The 23,207-nt window shown below is 46.6% G+C and overlaps 3 protein-coding genes and 1 pseudogene across 4 annotated transcripts; all 4 read left to right on the forward strand.

The window, feature by feature from the left end:
* Positions 1-1,301: 1,301 nt before the first annotated feature.
* On the forward strand, positions 1,302-3,019 carry LOC308065552 (polycystin family receptor for egg jelly-like; the record flags this gene model as incomplete). Its single annotated transcript, XM_080391610.1, has 1 exon — positions 1,302-3,019. The coding sequence occupies exon 1, from the start codon at positions 2,297-2,299 to the stop codon at positions 3,017-3,019; it is 723 nt and encodes a 240-aa protein (XP_080247736.1). The 5' UTR covers positions 1,302-2,296.
* Positions 3,020-3,122: 103 nt separating this feature from the next.
* Positions 3,123-16,806, forward strand: LOC308065553 (polycystin family receptor for egg jelly-like; annotated as a pseudogene). Its single transcript has 2 exons — positions 3,123-6,471; positions 14,886-16,806. The product of its transcript is annotated as a polycystin family receptor for egg jelly-like (transcript).
* LOC308065507 (polycystin family receptor for egg jelly-like) lies at positions 11,436-14,484 on the forward strand (the record flags this gene model as incomplete). Its single annotated transcript, XM_080391567.1, has 3 exons — positions 11,436-12,111; positions 12,873-14,339; positions 14,429-14,484. The coding sequence occupies 3 exons, from the start codon at positions 11,436-11,438 to the stop codon at positions 14,482-14,484; spliced, it is 2,199 nt and encodes a 732-aa protein (XP_080247693.1).
* A 4,375-nt stretch (positions 16,807-21,181) lies between the features above and the next one.
* Positions 21,182-23,131, forward strand: LOC308065554 (polycystin family receptor for egg jelly-like; the record flags this gene model as incomplete). The annotated part of the gene is made up of 1 exon (XM_080391611.1): positions 21,182-23,131. Exon 1 carries the CDS (start codon positions 22,409-22,411, stop codon positions 23,129-23,131), a length of 723 nt encoding a protein of 240 aa, XP_080247737.1. The 5' UTR covers positions 21,182-22,408.
* Between the last annotated feature and the right edge of the window lie 76 nt (positions 23,132-23,207).

Here is a 23,207-nt window from a genome sequence, read left to right on the forward strand (position 1 = left end):
TCATGAACCTATGACACTCTGAGAAGACCTTCAAGACTTCTTTTTTTACCTCCCCCTGCCTAATTAACTACAAAACGACAACAAAAGGAGCAACCGGGAGAACCACCTTCAGCGGGAAGAAAGCACAGCAATTACTCAGCCTGCGCAGGCACGGGGTGGCTTCCCCGCTCGGAGCGAAGGCTGCGAGGCCTCGTCGCCATTTGCAAACCCCAACGGCAGCCTCACCCCACCTGAAACCCGGCCGGTAACGGGCTGAAGGAGACGAGCGACAACAGGAGCCCCGCCAGTGGCGCCCTCCCGCCAGCCTCAGCCGGCTCAGCTCCTCTCCCTGCACAGACCCAGCGCCGCCAGCAGCCCCTCTCCCCGCCCGCCCGCCGGCCCAACGGCAAGGGCGCGCACCCGCCGGCCCTGGGCGCCCGGCAGGGGCAGGGGCAGGGCCCGGGCCCACGGGCAGAGCGGCCACAGCCCCCGCGCTCGGTCGCTGCGGCGGGGCCAGGCCGGGCGGCCAGGCAGGGCGCCCGCCATCCCGCTCCGCCTCAGGCCAGCCCTCACCTGGCAGTCCCTCAGCGGCGCCATGAGACCCCGCAGCCGCTCCGCTGCCGGCGGCCCCGCCCCAGGAGGAGCCGGAGCCGGGGCCGGGGCCGGGCCGCCAGCGGGGCCGAGCCGCCAGCGGGCGGGGCCTGCGGGGAGCGCTGGGCCTCGCCCGGCCCCTTGCCAGCGCCTGCCTGCCCTCCCGAGCCGCCGGGGGCCGCGGTGCTGCCGGCCGCTATGCTTGCTGTCGGTCCTCGGCCCCGAAAGACTTCTTTCTTGTGGCGCTGGGTATACCTGTCAGCAAAACCAGAAACGACAAGAACGCCTTAACAACAACGTAGCTTTAAGAATCTGGCATTCGTTGTTGCACCTCTGGATGCTCAGGGGATCGTTCCGCCTCAGGTGCGTGCCCTATGGTTCACTCAAACGACATTATATAGGCTACACTGAGGATTATGCATTACATTTCTCAGAAAAACCAAACATACTCATTCAACAGGCCGTACTATGGTAATGAAGCATCGCACATGCTCCTTACAGGGATCTGAGTCTTCTGCGAGGACTCCGACCATAGTCAGGCCCTGTAGTTACAGCTGACCCACCGCTGAGCCTTCATTTAGTTCCCCTATATGCAGAGCCCAAGGAGAGTCCAAGTCTGTTTCATTAGCTCCCTATACAACAGGCTCCTCACTGACTCTGAGCGTCAAACGATTTTCTTTCCCTCTCGTCACCGAAATCCGGAATCAAACCTCTCAACACCAACGCAGTATTAAGAAGCAGGCCCTCCTTTACTGCAGCACTGGGTGCTCGGTGGCATCTCCATAAATCGAGCGCACCTGTGCAGATTGCACTGTTACATTTATACACAAAATTACAAGGTCATACGCTCCCAGTTACAATGACTGGTTGGTAATTTGCATATAATTATAATATGTGGTGTGTCATCCTCTTCTGTTACTAGGCTTGCGCAGGGGAAGGGTCTTCACCTGGGCAAGGGTCCTCTTGACCTGCGGGTGTGCTTTTTAGTATTACAAAAGTAAGTTTTGTTGCCAAGTTGGACGGCTAGATATCGGCCTTGTCAAGCTGTCCAATAACTTATCCTATACCTATGCAACAGAACCTACGTGCTCTGGTTATGGTCTAGAGAGTAAGGTTATTATGGTCTATAGAATAGGGACTTCAAGTCACACAGTCCCGGATAACAAGCAGCATAGAAACTCGTCCGTCATTGGTTAAGAAGTGCTAACCTCATTCTAACATGGAGGTTAACTCCTAAAAATCAGAACGCTCCTATAGCTAACTGTCTCACAAACACAAAATATAGAAAGATTCAGTAAAACTTTCAGATAATCTGCAACCCTCTTAGCATAAAATTGCATAGGCAGGGTTGGTTAGCAGTCTCTCCGTAGCCATTACACCCAAACAAACAACAGAGCCACAAAGCTAAAACAGACTGTAAAAGAAACGCAGTTACAAAGGTAACCCACATGCGTTCTGCTGTTTCCACAGCTCGAGACCGTGCTCGCCAGCGGTGCCGGGAGGAGGTTCTGGTTCCCCTGGAGAGCGGCCCCAGCCACTGGGACGTGCCAGCCACTGGCCTCCTGCAGCCCACGCTCCAGCAGCAGTGCGCCCACCTCCGCTGTGGGCCTCAACGGCAGCGGTCTGCCTTCTCCTCCAGCTGCTCGGCTGCACAGCGCTTACAGTGCAATGCTCATCTGCGTCATGCACTGTACCCAAGTGCTTTCACCACCACGTGAGCGTCAACATGTTGTATGTCTTTTATTTCACTGTTGCAATAACCCCAATTAGGACCACAACAGTTCTCAGAGGCTCAGATAAAGTTTACGTTCAGATCGAAAGCACTGATCTAGTGGCAAATATTGCAGGAGGCACGTTCTGCACAGTAGGATTTTATGATAATTGGACTCTTGATGGTTCCGCATCCTGTGATCCTGATTCACAGGAAGGACTACAGGGAATCACATTTACTTGGTACTGCACTAAAGAGGTGTCAGACTATAAAATCATGAAAGTCAGCCCGGGAAAAAGCTGCCATCCATCCCAGAGGGATTTGAAATGGTTAACATCCTCAGGTCCAGTTCAAGCAATGCCACCAGAATCCCTCCCAGGAAATGCTTTATACTACTTCCGTCTAGTGATTCAAAAGGATGGAAGGAAGAGTTATGCTGACCAAACTGTAGATGTGCAGCCTGGCTCCCCGCTCCTTCTGGATGTGGCATGCCTGGAAAACTGTGGCACCACTCCAATTCCAACAGAGAGATTTACCTTGGCTGGAAAATGCCTGAACGGTAGAACAAATAGCCAGCCAGTCCACTACTGGTCCCTTTTTTTAGAAAACACTACAGAAATTAGCTTTGACTGGTCTTCCGGAACCTCAACAGGGAGGTCTGGGGCTTATCTGTCTATACGTGCTCTGACTTTTACAAAGACTGCACATCGATCCTACGTACTTCTATTTAAAGTATAAATTATAAATCATTTATATTTTATTTTTATATTTATTTATATAAATATAAATAAATTATATTCATAATTTATATTTATATAAATATAAGTAATAAAAAATATAAACTCGGGATGGTAGGTCCTCAGTCTACAGACATGCATTTAAGGTAAATTCTCCTCCTAGGGCTGGCAAGTGTACCATCAACCCACACCAGGGCACAGCCTTTCTGACAAAATTTGTTGTTCAGTGCAGTGGATTTTCTGACAGCGATTTACCTCTGACATATAAAGTGATAGTAGCTTCCGATGCACCCAAAACTGCCAAAATAACTTCTGTGGCAGAAAATACATTTGGCACAATTCTGTACTTTGGTTATCAGCCTAAAACTCCCCCATCTCTTCTCCCAGTTGGAGTGCCCTCTCAGAAGTACACCTTGACACTTTGTGTTCAAGTCTGTGATTCCCTTGGGGCATTTACCCAAGTGAGTTTATATGTCCGTGTGCGGAACCCAATTAACAGTCGACCACTAGCTGTTGTATACCATGAACTGCTGGCCTCAGTAAGCAATTATGTTAGAGATTATATTAGAGCAGGTTATTTGGCTTATCTGGTAGCCTCAGTCTTAAACTATATTAAAGCAGCACCAGCTCGCCACCTCCCTAAGGCTCAGTTTTGGGAAAACCTGGTTAAAACAGCCCTGAATATTTCAGTTGAGAGCACAATGGAAATCAACCAAGTAGTTGCTTCTCTTTCTCAAGCCACAAAGGAAGCTGAGGAAGTGAATATTAGATCACAAGATCTTGCCATTAGGAAACTGACAGAGGTGACGGGAGTGCTGAAGATACAGAGGAATGAGAGCCGTTGGTCTGAGGAGGCAGAAATTCAGACCAGTGGAATACCAAGATGCTTGTCCAACATCCTGAGAGCTGCTCTTCTGCATTGCAGGAACGTCAACGTAAATGGAGTTAAACGAGTCTTCTCCATCACGGAAAATTTAACGGACATAGTTTTCCAGGGCAAAGTCCCTGGAGAAACAGAGACTCAAATGGAAACAAAACACTGGAATATCACGCTGAAGAACGAGGAAACCTGGAACGTTGCAAATGCTTTCTCTACCAGCAACACCTGCAGGAATTGCTTTTATCTATCACTGAGAAAGGGAAAGTATTCAGGATTGCCGCATGATGCCGTGATATCCACTGCTCTTTTTGAGTTCGACGAGAACCCTTTCCCTTGGTTAGGTCACACATCAGAAATCAAAACAATGGTCCTGGGGTTTAAAACGGCAGAGAGCAAGGCTAATGGAGACCTACTGGGGATCACGCCTGAAGGAGCAGAAATTACTGTTGCTAGGAAAGAGAAGGAAACGTCAACTTTTCAGTTAGCAATGGGACCCGGTAAAACACAAACTTACACAACTGGAGGATTTAGTTTTGAAGTCAACAGAAACACCAAGAGCATATACATCCGGATCCTGACAAAATTACAAGTTACTTTCAAGGTGCTAGTATTTACAGGCACCAGCGTCACTCATGCTCATCCCACAGCCTCGTTTGCTGCTTTTCACAACATGCCAACAGTGGCAAGTGAAAATGAGACAGCTAGCACTGACTGTAACATTCAGGCTCCCTATATTATCTGTCTCCCAGAGTCACTGTTGACAACCACAGCTCAAGGAAGCGGTACAGACCCTCACAACATCTCCATTGTCTTGCTGACATCGTATGTTGTAAGGTATCGAACGCAGAGGCTGGTGAGCATACATGTTTTTAGTGATCAGTGCTTATTTCTGGACGGGGTTCAAAGTCTGTGGAGAGAAGACGTGTGCAGGCTTGGCTCCTTGACTGACTGGCAGAGGGTACACTGTGTCTGCAAAATGAAGCAGAGTCGCAGAAGTCTGACAGTTCACGCTGCGTCAAAGGCGTCCACATACGACATCAGGTTCCTGGCAGCCAAAGTAATAGCTACGCCCAACGCAATAGATCTGGGAAAAATCCTGATAGCAGATATACCTCAAAACCCAGTGACATTATTAACGGTGCTCTTTATTTTTGCCGTCTATTTTCTTTTGTGCCTCCGGGCCGTGAGAAAAGACAGGGCTGAGAGGGACAGGAAAGACAAGATTATCGTTCTGCCAGACAACGACCCCTTTGATAAGGGCAGATATTTAGTCACTTTATACACAGGCAGTTACTGGGAAGCTGGAACCACAGCAGATGTCTTTCTTCAGCTCATCAGCCAGAATGGCAGGAGTGATGTCCATTGTTTACGGCACCCACATTTTCCATCTTTCCAACGAGGAAGCACCGATTGCTTTCTGTTGACTACCAAGAAAGACTTGGGAGACATTTCTTCCTTCAGGGTCTGGCATAATAACAAGGGCCCATCCCCAAGCTGGTTCTTAAGCAGAGCCAAAGTTGAGGATATGTCCACCAGGAAGACCTGGTTCTTCATGTGCCGGAAATGGCTCTCTCTTGACAAGAGTGATCATGTACTAGAAAGGACATTTTCCGTCACAGACCCCAAGACACCTCTGCTCAGAATCGACTATTTTTCTATTGATTTTGCCAACAGCCTGAAAGAGGGCCATCTGTGGATCTCCGTTTTTTCTGCCGTTGCCAGTGACGCTTTCAGCAGGCTCCAACGTCTGTCTGCCTGTTTAGCAGTATTATTATTGAACTTGCTTCTTGGCATTATGTTCTTTAACGCTGACGAGGATGAAGAATCTCCAATATACCTGCAGTATTTGAAAGCAGTAACAGTAGGAATTGAATGCCTTTTGATTACCAGACCTGTGGAAATTATTATAATTGCCTTACTGAAGTATTCCCAGAAGAAAGCTTCTCCTCGTGGTGTGGCTCAGACGGAACCAAAGGCAAATTCACCCCTCCTGTCCGGAAATCTGAAGAACTCGGAGGAAAGTTTGCAAAAATTGTACCTTCCAGAAACTTCAGCACAACTGACGAATATTCATCTGTTGGAAAACCTTCCTGGTCCCAGGAACTCACAGAGCCTGTCATGTTCCAGAAAGACAAGAAGCGAGGGAGATCCCCCAAAGTGGAGTAATCGCACAGTTTCTGAAAGAGACGCAAACGGAATTGGAGCAGAGGAGCAGACAAGAACCACAAATTCCCCTCCAATGGCTAAGGCCTGCCAGAGAAGGCCACCATCAGACTCCAATTTTAGTAATAATTACACAGAAGAAGGGGGCAACTTGCAGAAAGAAAGCAAGCCACTAAGCAGTGCCTTCATGCTCTTTCGCAAGAGACCACGCATAGCTTTTTGTTGGTGGTGCAACTATGCCTTGTGCGCACTACTTACAGCTATAAGTGGGCTATCGTCGTTTTTCATTGTGTCCTATGGTTTGTCTTACGGCTATCAGACCTCACTAGAGTGGCTTTTAGCATCTGCAATCTCCTATATTGAGACCGTTTTCCTTGCAATTCTCAAAATAATTTTTTTCTCAGCTATGAGTACAATTCATCCAAAATACTGTGAAAACATCCCATGGTTAAATCATTAAAAGTCTTCTGAGAAGAAGCTGGCTACAGAAATGATGAAGGCTGATGAGATGAGAGAGAAGCGAAGACGGTTCCCCATGGAGAGTCGGCCAAGTCATGACAATCACACCAATATGGCTACATGCCGTGCTCACTTCATTAAACAAACAGGTCATATTTATAACTTAAACCGACCGCTCACACGACTTTACACACAGGTGATTGGATAAAAGTTTCTGGTCACGTGGGCGTTCGTGTCGCTGATTGGTGAGCATGCTGCAGGCGCCTGACCAGAGTGTGCCGATGAGAGTGTGTTGATTCCGTGGTTCCTAGGACTTGCTCTGCACCTGGCTTCTTGTTTGTGCATAGCTTTTTTTCTTTCTCACACTGCTTGTTCCAAGGACAATTTAAAGTTGCTCTGCAGCTTCAACTAACAGGCCTGTCCAACCTGGACAATGGTAACATATATCCCCCTTTTTCTTTTTGGACAACCCATGTCTGTTTCACAATAGATGTTAAGCCTTTCTTCAAACAAGAAAATAAACAGCTAAAACCTAAAAACATTACAATAATCATTATAACAAAGCGTATTCCTTCCATCAATAACGTCTTTAACCAACCTGTTACCCCCAATCCTCTCAAGCATTCCTCGAAGGGATTATCATCAGCAAGAATATGCTTCATGTTTCCCTGCAGTTGTGACAACTTCTTGTGTATCGATATGGAATGATCGGAAAGGTTCATACAACACATCCCTTCAAAATCCTCACAACCGTGTCCATGTGCTAATAACAAAAAATCTATTGCAGCTCTATTTTGTAACGTAGCATGCCTAACACTATCTACATCAAGCAATAATCAACTTAAAATCTGCGATGTAAGATTAAATTGTTTCTCTCCCCAGCACGCTAACCTTCATATGTTCTTAGCATTTAATGCTGCCATTGCCCCCGGCATAAATATGGAGGCTAGGACATTTGCTGTTACTGAATGTAGATCGACTCGGTCATCACATGTTTCATCAAAGGTGCGCAGTGCCCTCCGTGATCTATGAGATTGCTGAGTCATTTTTAGTAAGTCTTCCCTATGTGGAGCAAACAAAGTCAAACGCCCTAAGTAACATGGTCCACCGACAGGATACAAAGGAATCCCTGGCCACGCTCTGTCCCCACATATCAAAAAGACTCCCGGTGTGCAACTGATAACCCCCTGATACATCTATATGGAAACCCCCAGTTTTCAATTCACCCCAAACAGGTGAACCAGTTAGATTTTGAAACCCTGTATAAAACCCCCATTCACCTTGACGTGTTAGCCATAACTGCCACAGGTCACCAAACCAAATTACTCCAGCGCCATTCACAGGTTGAAGTGGTGATGACATGTGGGTACAGTCTGCCGTATCAGTTGCAGTAACATTAACATATTCCACAGGTACAACGCTAGCCAATTGATCTAGCTCCTGCAAAGGTAAATGATGTGGCTGATTTAAATTCTCAATAACCGTCTTCTGCCACGCTGCATTACGCATAGAAGGCCAAACATATTGCCCATTTGGACTCATACATGTACCATTCTGATTGGAAGTCAGATCCACTGTTTTAACGTTGCAAAACCCACCAAAATTTGTTTCATTCTCTTGCAGGGGAATACCAATTAAACAAGTTCTAAAGGCGTTGTCTACCTGTTGCAGACTTAAACAGAAGTCTGTTACTCCCGTGATATTTGCCCATGTCACCCATATGTTTGTCCTAGGCAAGATGTCAAAAATACTTTGGCCAATGGGTAAAGAATTCATCAAGACCATAAACCAAGTCCACCACTCAAACATGTTTACTCTTGCAATTTCCACTTTTTTTTTTTTTTTTAATTTTTTTTTTTAACATTCCACCCCACAGATCTGTGCTTTCACAGGTTCTGATGATGTATGCTGTCTCCAATCAGCATGGTATTACACTAGTCGTATGTTTTCTCTTGCTTCATGCCCAGTTATTAATCAAACACATACAGTCTTTACACCATTTACATTTAAGCTTTGGCTTACAGAACCGTTTTACCCCACATAGCATACATTGGCATAATACCCGCGGGTTACATCCCTTACAACATAGACAGTTTATTCTGCCTGCTCGCTCTGAGTCTTCTCTTCCATCTTCTGATCTTGACATACAGGTCGCACAAACTTGCTAGGGACCCATATAGGTCCTTTATCTGTGGAGATACAAAATAACCTCTACCAATATGTAACACTGGATTAGGTCCTTCCCATATGCCTGAAGCCATATTTTTATACAAAACATTCAAACCAGGAACTGCAGTTGTTTGGTTCCCTCGCACGGTTTGGTGATGTATAACAACAGGTGGTCCCTCTCTATCCTCCGTAAGGGAGAGATAGTTTAAGGTAAACAACACCTTAGTCAACCGTTCAGTTACATCTATGTCCTGCGATACTTTCTGTCTCCGAAGATAATCCTTCAGGGTACGGTTTGCCCTTTCAACAACTGCTTGCCCCGTTGGGGAGCGAGGAATCCCTTTAACGCTTTAATTCCCCAAGTTGTCATAAACCTAGCGACTCGTTGACTACTATATGCTGGACCATTGTCTGTCTTTATTTCTAAAGGTACTCCCATGACAGCAAAACCAGACATTAAGCGTCTCTCCACATGTAATGCCTTTTCACCGGTTTGTGCAGTGGCCCATATAAAATGAGAACAGGTGTCAATTGTGACATGCACATACTTAAGCTTCCCAAAGTCAGGGACATGTGTTACATCCATTTGCCAAACCTGAAGTGCCTTCAGACCTTTGGGGTTAGTGCCCACCCCTAAACCAGGTCCACGATGACTACACTGAGGACAGGAGCGAACAATACCCTTTGCATCTGCTATGGGTATTTGATACTGTCCATGTAAAGACTTTGCATACTGATGAAACATCTCGTGGCTGTTACGAGCTTCTTCTAACTTATTTGTTGGAGGAGTTATTGCCAGACAGCTGACTGCTTCATCAGCTCTAGCATTACCTTCGCCCAAACCAATGGTCCACTGATGACTTCCAATATGCATAATACAATATTCATGTTTTCTCTGTCGAAGAGTATTACGCAGTTGTATAAACATTTCACCAAGATGTTGGTTCTTTGTCTCTCTCAACAAGGCATCTTCAATGCGCTGTACTACACCAACTACGTACAATGAGTCTGACACTATGTTTACAGGTGTATCGTTCCAGCTTCCCAATGCCCAACACACTGCTTTCAGTTCTAAGGTTTGAAGGTTGTCCCGTGGTTCACCGGTGATCACGTGTTTCTGCCACTGATTATCGGATTGCCAAACACACGCAGCCTTCTTCATCTTTCGTCCTGCATCTGTAAACACCGTTGGCCCGTCAACTGGTCTTTTTGAGCATAAGGGTCTCACAACCCACTGGTAATGTTCTAACATCTTCCAGAGAGGTCCTTTTGGCCGGTTGTTGTGTACAACACCTGTATAACCCATCAAGGTTTCCTGTATGGCTGTTGAATGTCTCAGGAGCCACTCATAATCATCACCACGGACTGGAATACTGATATCTGCCGGTTCAGTCCCATCAATTTCAACAATCCTGTCTCTTCCTTTTCTCACCAAGGCCGCTACTGCTTCAGGACGACTTTGTTGCAGAATGGCTGTGTGATCACGGCCATGACTCCCTTAAAGATCTTTGTGAAACAAAGTTAGCGTAAGTTAGCTGAAGCAGGCCTTGCAGCTGTGCTGAGGCATGCTGATAAGGAAGCTGAGAAAAGCACTGACCTTGTGCCTAATGTTGTAAATAACTTTGAGGAATTCGCGTAGACAAGAGAGAAAAAAATATATGTAGCTAGCTATCCGCAGAAACCGCAAGTAGGAGGACGTATGAAAATGTAACCCTTTAGAGCTTAGCCAATTAGCAGATGACTTGTAGGCATAATTAACTGGAACTGTATATAAGACATAATCGCGCCGTAATAAATCGAAGCTTGCTTTATCACTCACACTGAGTCGGCTGCTTGCTTTCCCTCGCTCGTCGCACGACTTAAAATACAATGTCTGGGTTGCAATGGCAAAAACAACCACTCTAAAACGATGGCTGTATTTTCCCCCTTTTTCTTTTGCCATTGCAAAAAAAGGGCAAAAGGTGAAGTGGCCACGTTACAAACCAAAAAAGATAATGGATGAATCACCATTCGGCGACCACACCAGCCAGTCTGAATCTTGCGGGACACAACTTCTAGGGCAGCCCGCTGTTCTGGTGAACAAGTTCGAGGACTGTTGGCTTCGGTGCCATGCAACCAGGATTGGAATGGTTGCAAATCATCATTAGTGAGGCTCTTTGCATGTCATCAGGGTGTAAGGGAATCGTAAAGAAACAGTCTTTCAAGTCTATCACAACAATTTTGCCAGTTCTGAGGGATCGTTGTAGGAGTTGGAAGACCAGGTTGCAACACTCCCATCGCTAAAATCTGATCATTAACCTTCCATAAATCACGTCCCAATTACATGCACCAAGATTATTGACCACTACTGGACAAGCCAATGTGCTAGTCACCTGCCAGTCACCTTCCAAAATAGCATCACGAACAACACCAGACCAACACTGTAGAATTGGATCTTTTCTCGAGTTCAGCGTCGAAGGGGTAGTTGGGCTAACTGGAGGAATTACAGGTGTTGAAGCAGCAGGCAGGTTCATTTCAACTCGCTTTTCCAGTTTTCTTAATTTATCCATTACTTCCTGTAAGGATTTCTCTGTATTTTTATCACAAAGCTTCTCCCCACCATCCTCCTCAAATTCGTCCAATGACGTTTCAGGAAGAGGAAGATACGACACCGGACGGCGCTTTTGCCCCCCCGATGTGACCTACGAGCTGTAGCCACCCACTTGGAGACTTGGAGACAGCCCTGAATATTTCAGTTGAGAGCACAATGGAAATCAACCAAGTAGTTGCTTCTCTTTCTCAAGCCACAAAGGAAGCTGAGAAAGTGAATATTAGATCACAAGATCTTGCCATTAGGAAACTGACAGAGGTGACGGGAGTGCTGAAGATACAGAGGAATGAGAGCCGTTGGTCTGAGGAGGCAGAAATTCAGACCAGTGGAATACTAAGATGCTTGTCCAACATCCTGAGAGCTGCTCTTCTGCACTGCAGGAATGTCAACGTAAATGGAGTTAAACGAGTCTTCTCCATCACGGAAAATTTAACGGACATAGTTTTCCAGGGCAAAGTCCCTGGAGAAACAGAGACTCAAATGGAAAGAAAACACTGGAATATCACGCTGAAGAAAGAGGAAACCTGGAACGTTGCAAATGCTTTCTCTACCAGCAACACCTGCAGGAATTGCTTTTATCTATCACTGAGAAAGGGAAAGTATTCAGGATTGCCGCATGATGCCGTGATATCCACTGCTCTTTTTGAGTTCGACGAGAACCCTTTCCCTTGGTTAGGTCACACATCAGAAATCAAAACAATGGTCCTGGGGTTTAAAACGGCAGAGAGCAAGGCTAATGGAGACCTACTGGGGATCACGCCTGAAGGAGCAGAAATTACTGTTGCTAGGAAAGAGAAAGAAACTTCAACTTTTCAGTTAGCAATGGGACCCGGTAAAACACAAACTTACACAACTGGAGGATTTAGTTTTGAAGTCAACAGAAACACCAAGAGCATATACATCCGTGTTATCGATTTGTTAATAAGTTAAGATTGATTGTTTATATTAGATTGATTGATTGATTTTATAAAATCATTTAATAGAATTAAAATATAGAGGAATAAGAAAATTTTTATGGAAAATTTACAGCTATATAGTAGAAGTAGTTATGACATCTTTTGTACGTCCTGTACCAAGGCTAGAAGAAGGGCCTGGAACTATTGTGAAAACTTAGGTAATAACTTTAGGGTTGAAAGGTTCCTTTGTACTTAACCAGTCTTCTGTATGTAGAGGTGTATTGAAATGTCAGAGTATGAGATTAATGGGAACTGGGGAGAGTCGACTGGAACAGCTTGTAGGTGCCTGCCAAGAAACTGTGAACTTTAGTAAAAGGTAATTCCGGCAGGGGGAGATCGCGACCACCGACTCATATACCACCTACCCAAATCGTACCCTAGACCCATTTCTAGACCTTTCTAAGCTTTAATGCACAGAATCGGATATAGGAGGAGAGTATGTAAATGATTTACGGGAAATGTTATGATTATGCATGAATAACTAATGAATATGTATGAATAAGTTCTATATATGGAATCTGAGTTTGGGACCTGCTGTGCGTTGATCGTGAGAGGACTCGCTCACGCACCCGGCCGTCAATAAAGAAGTGTCTGCTTATCTACATCACATTGGTGTCAATAAGTTCTTCATTCCGAGATTTCGGTAACATCCGGATCCTGACAAAATTACAAGTTACTTTCAAGGTGCTAGCATTTACAGGCACCAGCGTCACTCATGCTCATCCCACAGCCTCGTTTGCTGCTTTTCACAACATGCCAACAGTGGCAAGTGAAAATGAGACAGCTAGCACTGACTGTAACATTCAGGCTCCCTATATTATCTGTCTCCCAGAGTCACTGTTGACAACCACAGCTCAAGGAAGCGGTACAGACCCTCACAACATCTCCATTGTCTTGCTGACATCGTATGTTGTAAGGTATCGAACGCAGAGGCTGGTGAGCATACATGTTTTTAGTGATCAGTGCTTATTTCTGGACGGGGTTCAAAGTCTGTGGAGAGAAGACGTGTGCAGGCTTGGCTCCTTGACTGACTGGCAGAGGGTACACTGTGTCTGCAAAATGAAGCAGAGTCGCAGAAGTCTGACAGTTCACGCTGCGTCAAAGGCGTCCACATACGACATCAGGTTCCTGGCAGCCAAAGTAATAGCTACGCCCAACGCAATAGATCTGGGAAAAATCCTGATAGCAGATATACCTCAAAACCCAGTGACATTATTAACGGTGCTCTTTATTTTTGCCGTCTATTTTCTTTTGTGCCTCCGGGCCGTGAGAAAAGACAGGGCTGAGAGGGACAGGAAAGACAAGATTATCGTTCTGCCAGACAACGACCCCTTTGATAAGGGCAGATATTTAGTCACTTTATACACAGGCAGTCACTGGGAAGCTGGAACCACAGCAGATGTCTTTCTTCAGCTCATCAGCCAGAATGGCAGGAGTGATGTCCATTGTTTACGGCACCCACATTTTCCATCTTTCCAACGAGGAAGCACCGATTGCTTTCTGTTGACTACCAAGAAAGACTTGGGAGACATTTCTTCCTTCAGGGTCTGGCATAATAACAAGGGCCCATCCCCAAGCTGGTTCCTAAGCAGAGCCAAAGTTGAGGATATGTCCACCAGGAAGACCTGGTTCTTCATGTGCCGGAAATGGCTCTCTCTTGACAAGAGTGATCATGTACTAGAAAGGACATTTTCCGTCACAGACCCCAAGACACCTCTGCTCAGAATCGACTATTTTTCTATTGATTTTGCCAACAGCCTGAAAGAGGGCCATCTGTGGATCTCTGTTTTTTCTGCCGTTGCCAGTAACGCTTTCAGCAGGCTCCAACGTCTGTCTGCCTGTTTAGCAGTATTATTATTGAACTTGCTTGTTGGCATTATGTTTTTTAACGCTGACGAGGATGAAGAATCTCCAATATACCTGCAGTATTTGAAAGCAGTAACAGTAGGAATTGAATGCCTTTTGATTACCAGACCTGTGGAAATTATTATAATTGCCTTACTGAAGTATTCCCAGAAGAAAGCTTCTCCTCGTGGTGTGGCTCAGACGGAACCAAAGGCAAATTCACCCCTCCTGTCCGGAAATCTGAAAAACTCGGAGGAAAGTTTGCAAAAATTGTACCTTCCAGAAACTTCAGCACAACTGACGAATATTCATCTGTTGGAAAACCTTCCTGGTCCCAGGAACTCACAGAGCCTGTCATGTTCCAGAAAGACAAGAAGCGAGGGAGATCCCCCAAAGTGGAGTAATCGCACAGTTTCTGAAAGAGACGCAAATGGAATTGGAGCAGAGGAGCAGACAAGAACCACAAATTCCCCTCCAATGGCTAAGGCCTGCCAGAGAAGGCCACCATCAGACTCCAATTTTAGTAATAACTACACAGAAGAAGGGGGCAACTTGCAGAAAGAAAGCAAGCCACTAAGCAGTGCCTTCATGCTCTTTCGCAAGAGACCACGCATAGCTTTTTGTTGGTGGTGCAACTATGCCTTGTGCGCACTACTTACAGCTATAAGTGGGCTATCGTCGTTTTTCATTGTGTCCTATGGTTTGTCTTACGGCTATCAGACTTCACTAGAGTGGCTTTTAGCATCTGCAATCTCCTATATTGAGACCGTTTTCCTTGCAATTCTCAAAATAATTTTTTTCTCAGCTATGAGTACAATTCATCCAAAATACTGTGAAAACATCCCATGGTTAAATCATTAAAAGTCTTCTGAGAAGAAGCTGGCTACAGAAATGATGAAGGCTGATGAGATGAGAGAGAAGCACCGGAAACTTGCTAAACTCAGAGGCAGCAAGCAGTATAAACCTTTAGATAATGATGAAATTGCAAACATGCTGAAAAGGGCAAAAATTAAAGGCAAGGCATTGACTTTTGCCAAAAGTTTCATCAGTCATCTTGCCTTTTTAACACTGCTGTTAAATTTTGCCTATTCCACTGAGAACGCCAACAGTTTCCACTACAACCAGTTCATCCATAACCAATTCTCTCCACGACTCGCCAGTGCAGATAAGCTAGAACATATCTATGTGTGGGTGAAAGACTCATTCTTGCCTTTGATCCACAGTGACATTCAGCCAACCTTCCTTCCCGAGAGCTGGTCCAAAATCATTGGTTTGCCTAGGATGAGGCAACTGCGGGCTGAAGGTACCGAGAAAAAATGTTCCCGTCCTCTCAGCTTTGCAAATAACTCTGTGAGCAGTGAAAGCCACCGTCTTCGCAAATACGGCCATGACATACCAGAGAAAGGTGACTACGCTGGCACTTGGACAAAGGTTGCCAACCCGCCTGTTTCCAAGGATGCCAGCAGTGACGGTGGCTTCACTTACCAGCGAAACAGGACTCCATGGATGTATTATTTATATGGAGATTTGCACACATATGGACCAGCAGGATACACGTTTTACTTTTTCCCTGAAGAAGGAAGATCTAATTCAACAACAAGGCTGGGTGCTCTACAACAGAGCAACTGGCTTGATGAAAAGACATGGGCGGTGATCATCGAACTAACTACATTTAACTCAGATGCAGACCTCTTTTGCGCCATCTCCGTCATATTTGAGATGTCTCATTTGGGGATCATAAAACCAAGTTTGTCAGCACACTCTTTTGCACTCCCCATTTTTCATCAGCAAACTAAAGCTCCAATGTTTGTGTTTGTAATTGTTCTTGACTTTATGCTCATTTACATTGCAGAAGAGCTTCACATCATAGGCCAGGAAAAACCTGATTACATTAAAAACATTTCCAATATGATAAACTTCAGCCTAAAATTAGTATTCCTGTTCCTTGTTATTTTAAAGGTCATGAAGTTCAAAGTGGGAGCTGATACAGTGAACTTCTACTTCCTTCACCCAAACAATTTCATTCCTTTACATGCAGTTGCTCATTTAGATCAGATTTTAAGGATTACTATGGGCTTTTTAGCATTTTTTTTCATTTTGAAAACTCTGAAATATCATCACTTCTTTTATGGCATGCCCCTGGCACGAAGATGTATCTTGGCAGCCCTTCCTGGAATGTCCTCAATGGCCCTCATGGTGGTGGTTTACTTCTTTGCATTTATGGCTTTTGGCTACCTTGTCTTTGGGCAGCATGAATGGAATTACAATAGCACGATTCACTCAGCTCAGACCATATTCTCCTGCATCTCAGCTTTCAGAAATACTGCATTTTCATCCACGTTGCTGGATGGGGTTTTTTTCCTAGCCTCTTTCATGTTGGCGATGACCTATGTCTTGATCAGTCTTTTCCAAGCTGTTATTATGTCTGCCTATGGAGATGTGAAACAACCCGTATATGAAGAACCACCTGAGGAAGCACAAGTGGTTACTTTTGTATTGCAAAGGCTCAGAGGGATATTTTATCTTCTGATCTGTAAAACATCCAGAACCAGCGAACTTGACCTTTTCCACAGTGAACTCTACGGGAAGACTGAGAGAAGACACCAGCGACATTCAGGGCTCAAGATCAGAAAAATAAATGGAAGAAAAATGGTTTATCTTCTCATATGAACAAGAAAAGGTTTAGTATTCAAGACCACCTTTATCTTGCAATATTTGCCTGTCAAAATTTATTTATTTATGTTCATAAATAAACAGTGGTTCAGTTAACCGTGGTCTCCACAATCCTGCTTCATGGCCTGGGAGGGGGTTAGTCGGCTTCTCCGCTGTAAAGCCGTGCCCACACACTAGCCGCAGGCGAGGGGAAGATGTCCAGGTCAATTGGGAAGACTGGTCAGCTTGGTCAACCCCCCAATTCCTTACTCATAAAGCTGGGGGCATCCTCCAGGTCGTTCACTTTGATCACAGGCAGACTGCAGAATTGTTCTTTTTTTCTTTATTTTGTTTAAATCTTGCATTTTCTTCGCCATGCGGAGAGTTTATGGGGAGCCTTACGGCTGATGGGATAGCCTGGCCCACCGGCCCCCAGCCCGTGGCTCCTGGCTGCGATGGGCACGGCCTGCCGGTACTGTTAAAAACGGTAGTAATAAAAATACAACGGATCAATGGTTAATCTCTTCTCAGCAGGCCTCACGTCTGGGATAGTCTGGGATAGGTTTCCTCGCAGCTGCAGCATCCGGCATAGCCCTCTGCCACCAGGGTTTTCTGCTGCCTGCTGATGGCTGAAGTCCTGTGGCAGCCTGACTTGGACGCTCTCCCAGTTGATAAGAAATTTAAACATCAGCTACAGCAAAGGTTGTTTCAGGCACGAGTCCCTTCAAATCACATTTTCTTACTTCCCCCTGGTCATACCTGCGTCAGCGCAGCATCGAAGAGCTTACAGGCTAGCTGCATTGCTAGTCGTGGACAGGACAAGTCCAGCATCCCGCCAGGCCTGCACAATAAGCAGATACAAACCCGCCCATTTTACACACTCGTTTTCCAGACTACATCAACAGATTCTCAAATTGATGGTGTTCTGACATTTTCTTCAACTATGCTTTTTTTTAAAAAAAAAAGAAAAAGAAAAAAAAACCAGAAAAGCTGAAAGGACAATGCAGGCAGACACACAAACCTTTTGTTCAGTTGTATTACATCTGAAGACTCAGTTAGTTGGGGCTAGCAGTGGGAATAAAGAAGCAAAAAATTATAAAGTGTAACAGAAGGTCTTGATGGGCTACACATCTCCTAATGAGACCCATTCTTAATTCACTACAGCTCACCTTTAGGCTAGTCCCACTGCTGCAGACACACCTCGTGTGAAGTAGAGATACGGTTAAATAAAATCCCGCTCTTTTATAACTGAAATCAATACCTTAAGCAACTTGCAGGCCAAACAGCCTGGCAGAGCAAGTCCACTAACCAGGCCACTGGACTTAAATCAACAAAGAGGCTGGACCACAGACTGGTACACAAGCCTTACAAAAAGCAAGAACATGGCCATTTGATAAAGCTAAAATGCAAAACAGAATCAGGCTGCCATAGTTTCTTAACAAGCTACGCAACACTGACCAAGGTGCCACATCTCCTTGCTGACTGCTGGAGAACAAAAAGAGTTCATTAGGCAGACGCACAGTTTACTCAATGCTGGAATTAAGCTGCAGCAGCTACAGCACCCTGTTCCACGGTTGTCTCCATGACTGCTCTCCTAAGTAACTCTGGCGACAAAATCAAAAATCCAATGCCTATTTCAAAATGCTTAACTTGCTCATGTGGGTGCCTACAGCAAACAGACATGTCATCTCCTGTGGCTTGCAGGCCTCTTCTCCCCCACGGGATGGCCACACAACCACAAAGCCAGTCATCTCACAAGCCGAGGTGCTTCCCTTGGTAACCTATTCAGGTATTTAGAACAACGCTTGGGTTTATTTCTACTACGTACTCTCCACTCAGCATTCCTACACTGCATCCATCACCGCTTCTAAGACTGTGAGCTTCTCAAGCACATTTACATTCAGCACCCCATATACATCTCTGTTTAAGCATACACACATTTGAGGAGCTGCCCCAATCACTTCAACATCACTTTTATGCCAGCACGCGGAATGTACAGCATCACATAAAAACAGACCGGGGGCAAGCCAATTCAGACTCCTCCTAATGGGGGACTAGTCCTTGTGGATGCTGCAAGAATTCAGCTTGTGTCTCATTTCACAATTTAATGTATTCCCGAGCTCTAATGACCCAACTGTCAAAAATTTTAAGTCACCAGGCAAAGCCATCTTTGTCAATATGTCCTAAAACTTTCCCACTGTGATTGGATTAAAGGCTCACGTTCCAACGGCTCAGGCACTAGAGCGTTCAAAACTACAAGCCTGAAAGGCTAGACCTGAAGATAAAATTGCACGGGTTTTTTACCATTCATACTACATCCAGAAACAGCGCAAAGAGAAAAGTCAGGAGGGTAGTGAGGTAAGGCCTGCTACCTTTCAAGGTACCCTGCAAAAGAGGCCAGGAACCACCTTCATCACCAGTCATCAGAAACAAGCTCCATTTCAAGCAGCTCTCTTTGCCACCGCCGATTTTGCACAACAGCTCAAGGTACTTGCCAAACAGAAAATGTCTTCCCATTCTGAGACTTGTTAATGCTAAGATTCATAGGAACAAAAAGGTCTGTGCATAAGCATCTGAACAAAACAGCAGACCAAGGGTTAGGAAGGCCTGCACCCATCACTAAGGACTCTGCTGATCTAGTTGAGGTACATGCTACTTCGACCCACTCTAGAAAGCCTCTGCTCTGCCAAGGCTACAGCCCACATAACTCACAGCTCACTGCAAGACTCCCACTCTGGCAACAGGAGGATGGCAGCAGGAGGATGCATCCCATCACGTTATGCCACTACTCCTCCTGTTAGCACGCCAGGACAATGGGCTGCAGAGAACTAACGCTGTAACAGCTGCTGACTCCTCAGAGACATACCAGAGCTGCTCCAAACCCAATTAGTGCTGTCAACCAAGCACCAAAGAGCTACTGGGAGCACAGAAGAGCCAGTAACCCTTGTCCTCTGGGCCCTACGCAAGCAGTCCTGCCCAGGCTGCTTGAAACACTCGTCTTGGGGCGTGTCTGTACTCAGGGATCACACTGTGACTGAGGAAACCCACGGGACAAGGAGAGCGAGTAGGTAAAAATCAGAGCGGAGGGTTACTACCAGAAGGTAAACTACCAGTTACCCTTCACAGTATGGCGGCCATTGAGTTCTGTTACGCTCATTTCCCATAATCCTCCTCTCCAGTTGCCAGGTGCGGAACCTCCTTTGTGATGCGCCTTGGAGACAATGCCGTCGCCTTGGCTCTTCTAACCGCTTCGCGCCACAAAGCCTTGACCATTCTCCTGCTACGACTTTAGTCCCGAGATCCGGTGACTATCTGTAGGGTTTGGTTTTTTGCTGAGGGCTGCTCTTAGCACGTCCTCCGTTTCTCCAGAGCTCTGGCGCTCATGAACCTATGACACTCTGAGAAGACCTTCAAGACTTCTTTTTTTACCTCCCCCTGCCTAATTAACTACAAAACGACAACAAAAGGAGCAACCGGGAGAACCACCTTCAGCGGGAAGAAAGCACAGCAATTACTCAGCCTGCACAGGCACGGGGTGGCTTCCCCGCTCGGAGCGAAGGCTGCGAGGCCTCGTCGCCATTTGCAAACCCCAACGGCAGCCTCACCCCACCTGAAACCCGGCCGGTAACGGGCTGAAGGAGACGAGCGACAACAGGAGCCCCGCCAGTGGCGCCCTCCCGCCAGCCTCAGCCGGCTCAGCTCCTCTCCCTGCACAGACCCAGCGCCGCCAGCAGCCCCTCTCCCCGCCCGCCCGCCGGCCCAACGGCAAGGGCGCGCACCCGCCGGCCCTGGGCGCCCGGCAGGGGCAGGGGCAGGGCCAGGGCCCACGGGCAGAGCGGCCACAGCCCCCGCGCTCGGTCGCTGCGGCGGGGCCAGGCCGGGCGGCCAGGCAGGGCGCCCGCCATCCCGCTCCGCCTCAGGCCAGCCCTCACCTGGCAGTCCCTCAGCGGCGCAATGAGACCCCGCAGCCGCTCCGCTGCCGGCGGCCCCGCCCCAGGAGGAGCCGGAGCCGGGGCCGGGGCCGGGCCGCCAGCGGGGCCGAGCCGCCAGCGGGCGGGGCCTGCGGGGAGCGCTGGGCCTCGCCCGGCCCCTTGCCAGCGCCTGCCTGCCCTCCCGAGCCGCCGGGGGCCGCGGTGCTGCCGGCCGCTATGCTTGCTGTCGGTCCTCGGCCCCGAAAGACTTCTTTCTTGTGGCGCTGGGTATACCTGTCAGCAAAACCAGAAACGACAAGAACGCCTTAACAACAACGTAGCTTTAAGAATCTGGCATTCGTTGTTGCACCTCTGGATGCTCAGGGGATCGTTCCGCCTCAGGTGCGTGCCCTATGGTTCACTCAAACGACATTATATAGGCTACACTGAGGATTATGCATTACATTTCTCAGAAAAATCAAACATACTCATTCAACAGGCCGTACTATGGTAATGAAGCATCGCACATGCTCCTTACAGGGATCTGAGTCTTCTGCGAGGACTCCGACCATAGTCAGGCCCTGTAGTTACAGCTGACCCACCGCTGAGCCTTCATTTAGTTCCCCTATATGCAGAGCCCAAGGAGAGTCCAAGTCTGTTTCATTAGCTCCCTATACAACAGGCTCCTCACTGACTCTGAGCGTCAAACGATTTTCTTTCCCTCTCGTCACCGAAATCGGGAATCAAACCTCTCAACACCAACGCAGTATTAAGAAGCAGGCCCTCCTTTACTGCAGCACTGGGTGCTCGGTGGCATCTCCATAAATCGAGCGCACCTGTGCAGATTGCACTGTTACATTTATACACAAAATTACAAGGTCATACGCTCCCAGTTACAATGACTGGTTGGTAATTTGCATATAATTATAATATGTGGTGTGTCATCCTCTTCTGTTACTAGGCTTGCGCAGGGGAAGGGTCTTCACCTGGGCAAGGGTCCTCTTGACCTGCGGGTGTGCTTTTTAGTATTACAAAAGTAAGTTTTGTTGCCAAGTTGGACGGCTAGATATCGGCCTTGTCAAGCTGTCCAATAACTTATCCTATACCTATGCAACAGAACCTACGTGCTCTGGTTATGGTCTAGAGAGTAAGGTTATTATGGTCTATAGAATAGGGACTTCAAGTCACACAGTCCCGGATAACAAGCAGCATAGGAACTCGTCCGTCATTGGTTAAGAAGTGCTAACCTCATTCTAACATGGAGGTTAACTCCTAAAAATCAGAACGCTCCTATAGCTAACTGTCTCACAAACACAAAATATAGAAAGATTCAGTAAAACTTTCAGATAATCTGCAACCCTCTTAGCATAAAATTGCATAGGCAGGGTTGGTTAGCAGTCTCTCCGTAGCCATTACACCCAAACAAACAACAGAGCCACAAAGCTAAAACAGACTGTAAAAGAAACGCAGTTACAAAGGTAACCCACATGCGTTCTGCTGTTTCCACAGCTCGAGACCGTGCTCGCCAGCGGTGCCGGGAGGAGGTTCTGGTTCCCCTGGAGAGCGGCCCCAGCCACTGGGACGTGCCAGCCACTGGCCTCCTGCAGCCCACGCTCCAGCAGCAGTGCGCCCACCTCCGCTGTGGGCCTCAACGGCAGCGGTCTGCCTTCTCCTCCAGCTGCTCGGCTGCACAGCGCTTACAGTGCAATGCTCATCTGCGTCATGCACTGTACCCAAGTGCTTTCACCACCACGTGAGCGTCAACATGTTGTATGTCTTTTATTTCACTGTTGCAATAACCCCAATTAGGACCACAACAGTTCTCAGAGGCTCAGATAAAGTTTACGTTCAGATCGAAAGCACTGATCTAGTGGCAAATATTGCAGGAGGCACGTTCTGCACAGTAGGATTTTATGATAATTGGACTCTTGATGGTTCCGCATCCTGTGATCCTGATTCACAGGAAGGACTACAGGGAATCACATTTACTTGGTACTGCACTAAAGAGGTGTCAGACTATAAAATCATGAAAGTCAGCCCGGGAAAAAGCTGCCATCCATCCCAGAGGGATTTGAAATGGTTAACATCCTCAGGTCCAGTTCAAGCAATGCCACCAGAATCCCTCCCAGGAAATGCTTTATACTACTTCCGTCTAGTGATTCAAAAGGATGGAAGGAAGAGTTATGCTGACCAAACTGTAGATGTGCAGCCTGGCTCCCCGCTCCTTCTGGATGTGGCATGCCTGGAAAACTGTGGCACCACTCCAATTCCAACAGAGAGATTTACCTTGGCTGGAAAATGCCTGAACGGTAGAACAAATAGCCAGCCAGTCCACTACTGGTCCCTTTTTTTAGAAAACACTACAGAAATTAGCTTTGACTGGTCTTCCGGAACCTCAACAGGGAGGTCTGGGGCTTATCTGTCTATACGTGCTCTGACTTTTACAAAGACTGCACATCGATCCTACGTACTTCTATTTAAAGTATAAATTATAAATCATTTATATTTTATTTTTATATTTATTTATATAAATATAAATAAATTATATTCATAATTTATATTTA

The sequence above is a fragment of the Falco punctatus genome, assembly GCF_963210335.1.
Source record: "Falco punctatus genome assembly, chromosome: 6".
Taxonomy (NCBI): domain Eukaryota; kingdom Metazoa; phylum Chordata; class Aves; order Falconiformes; family Falconidae; genus Falco; species Falco punctatus.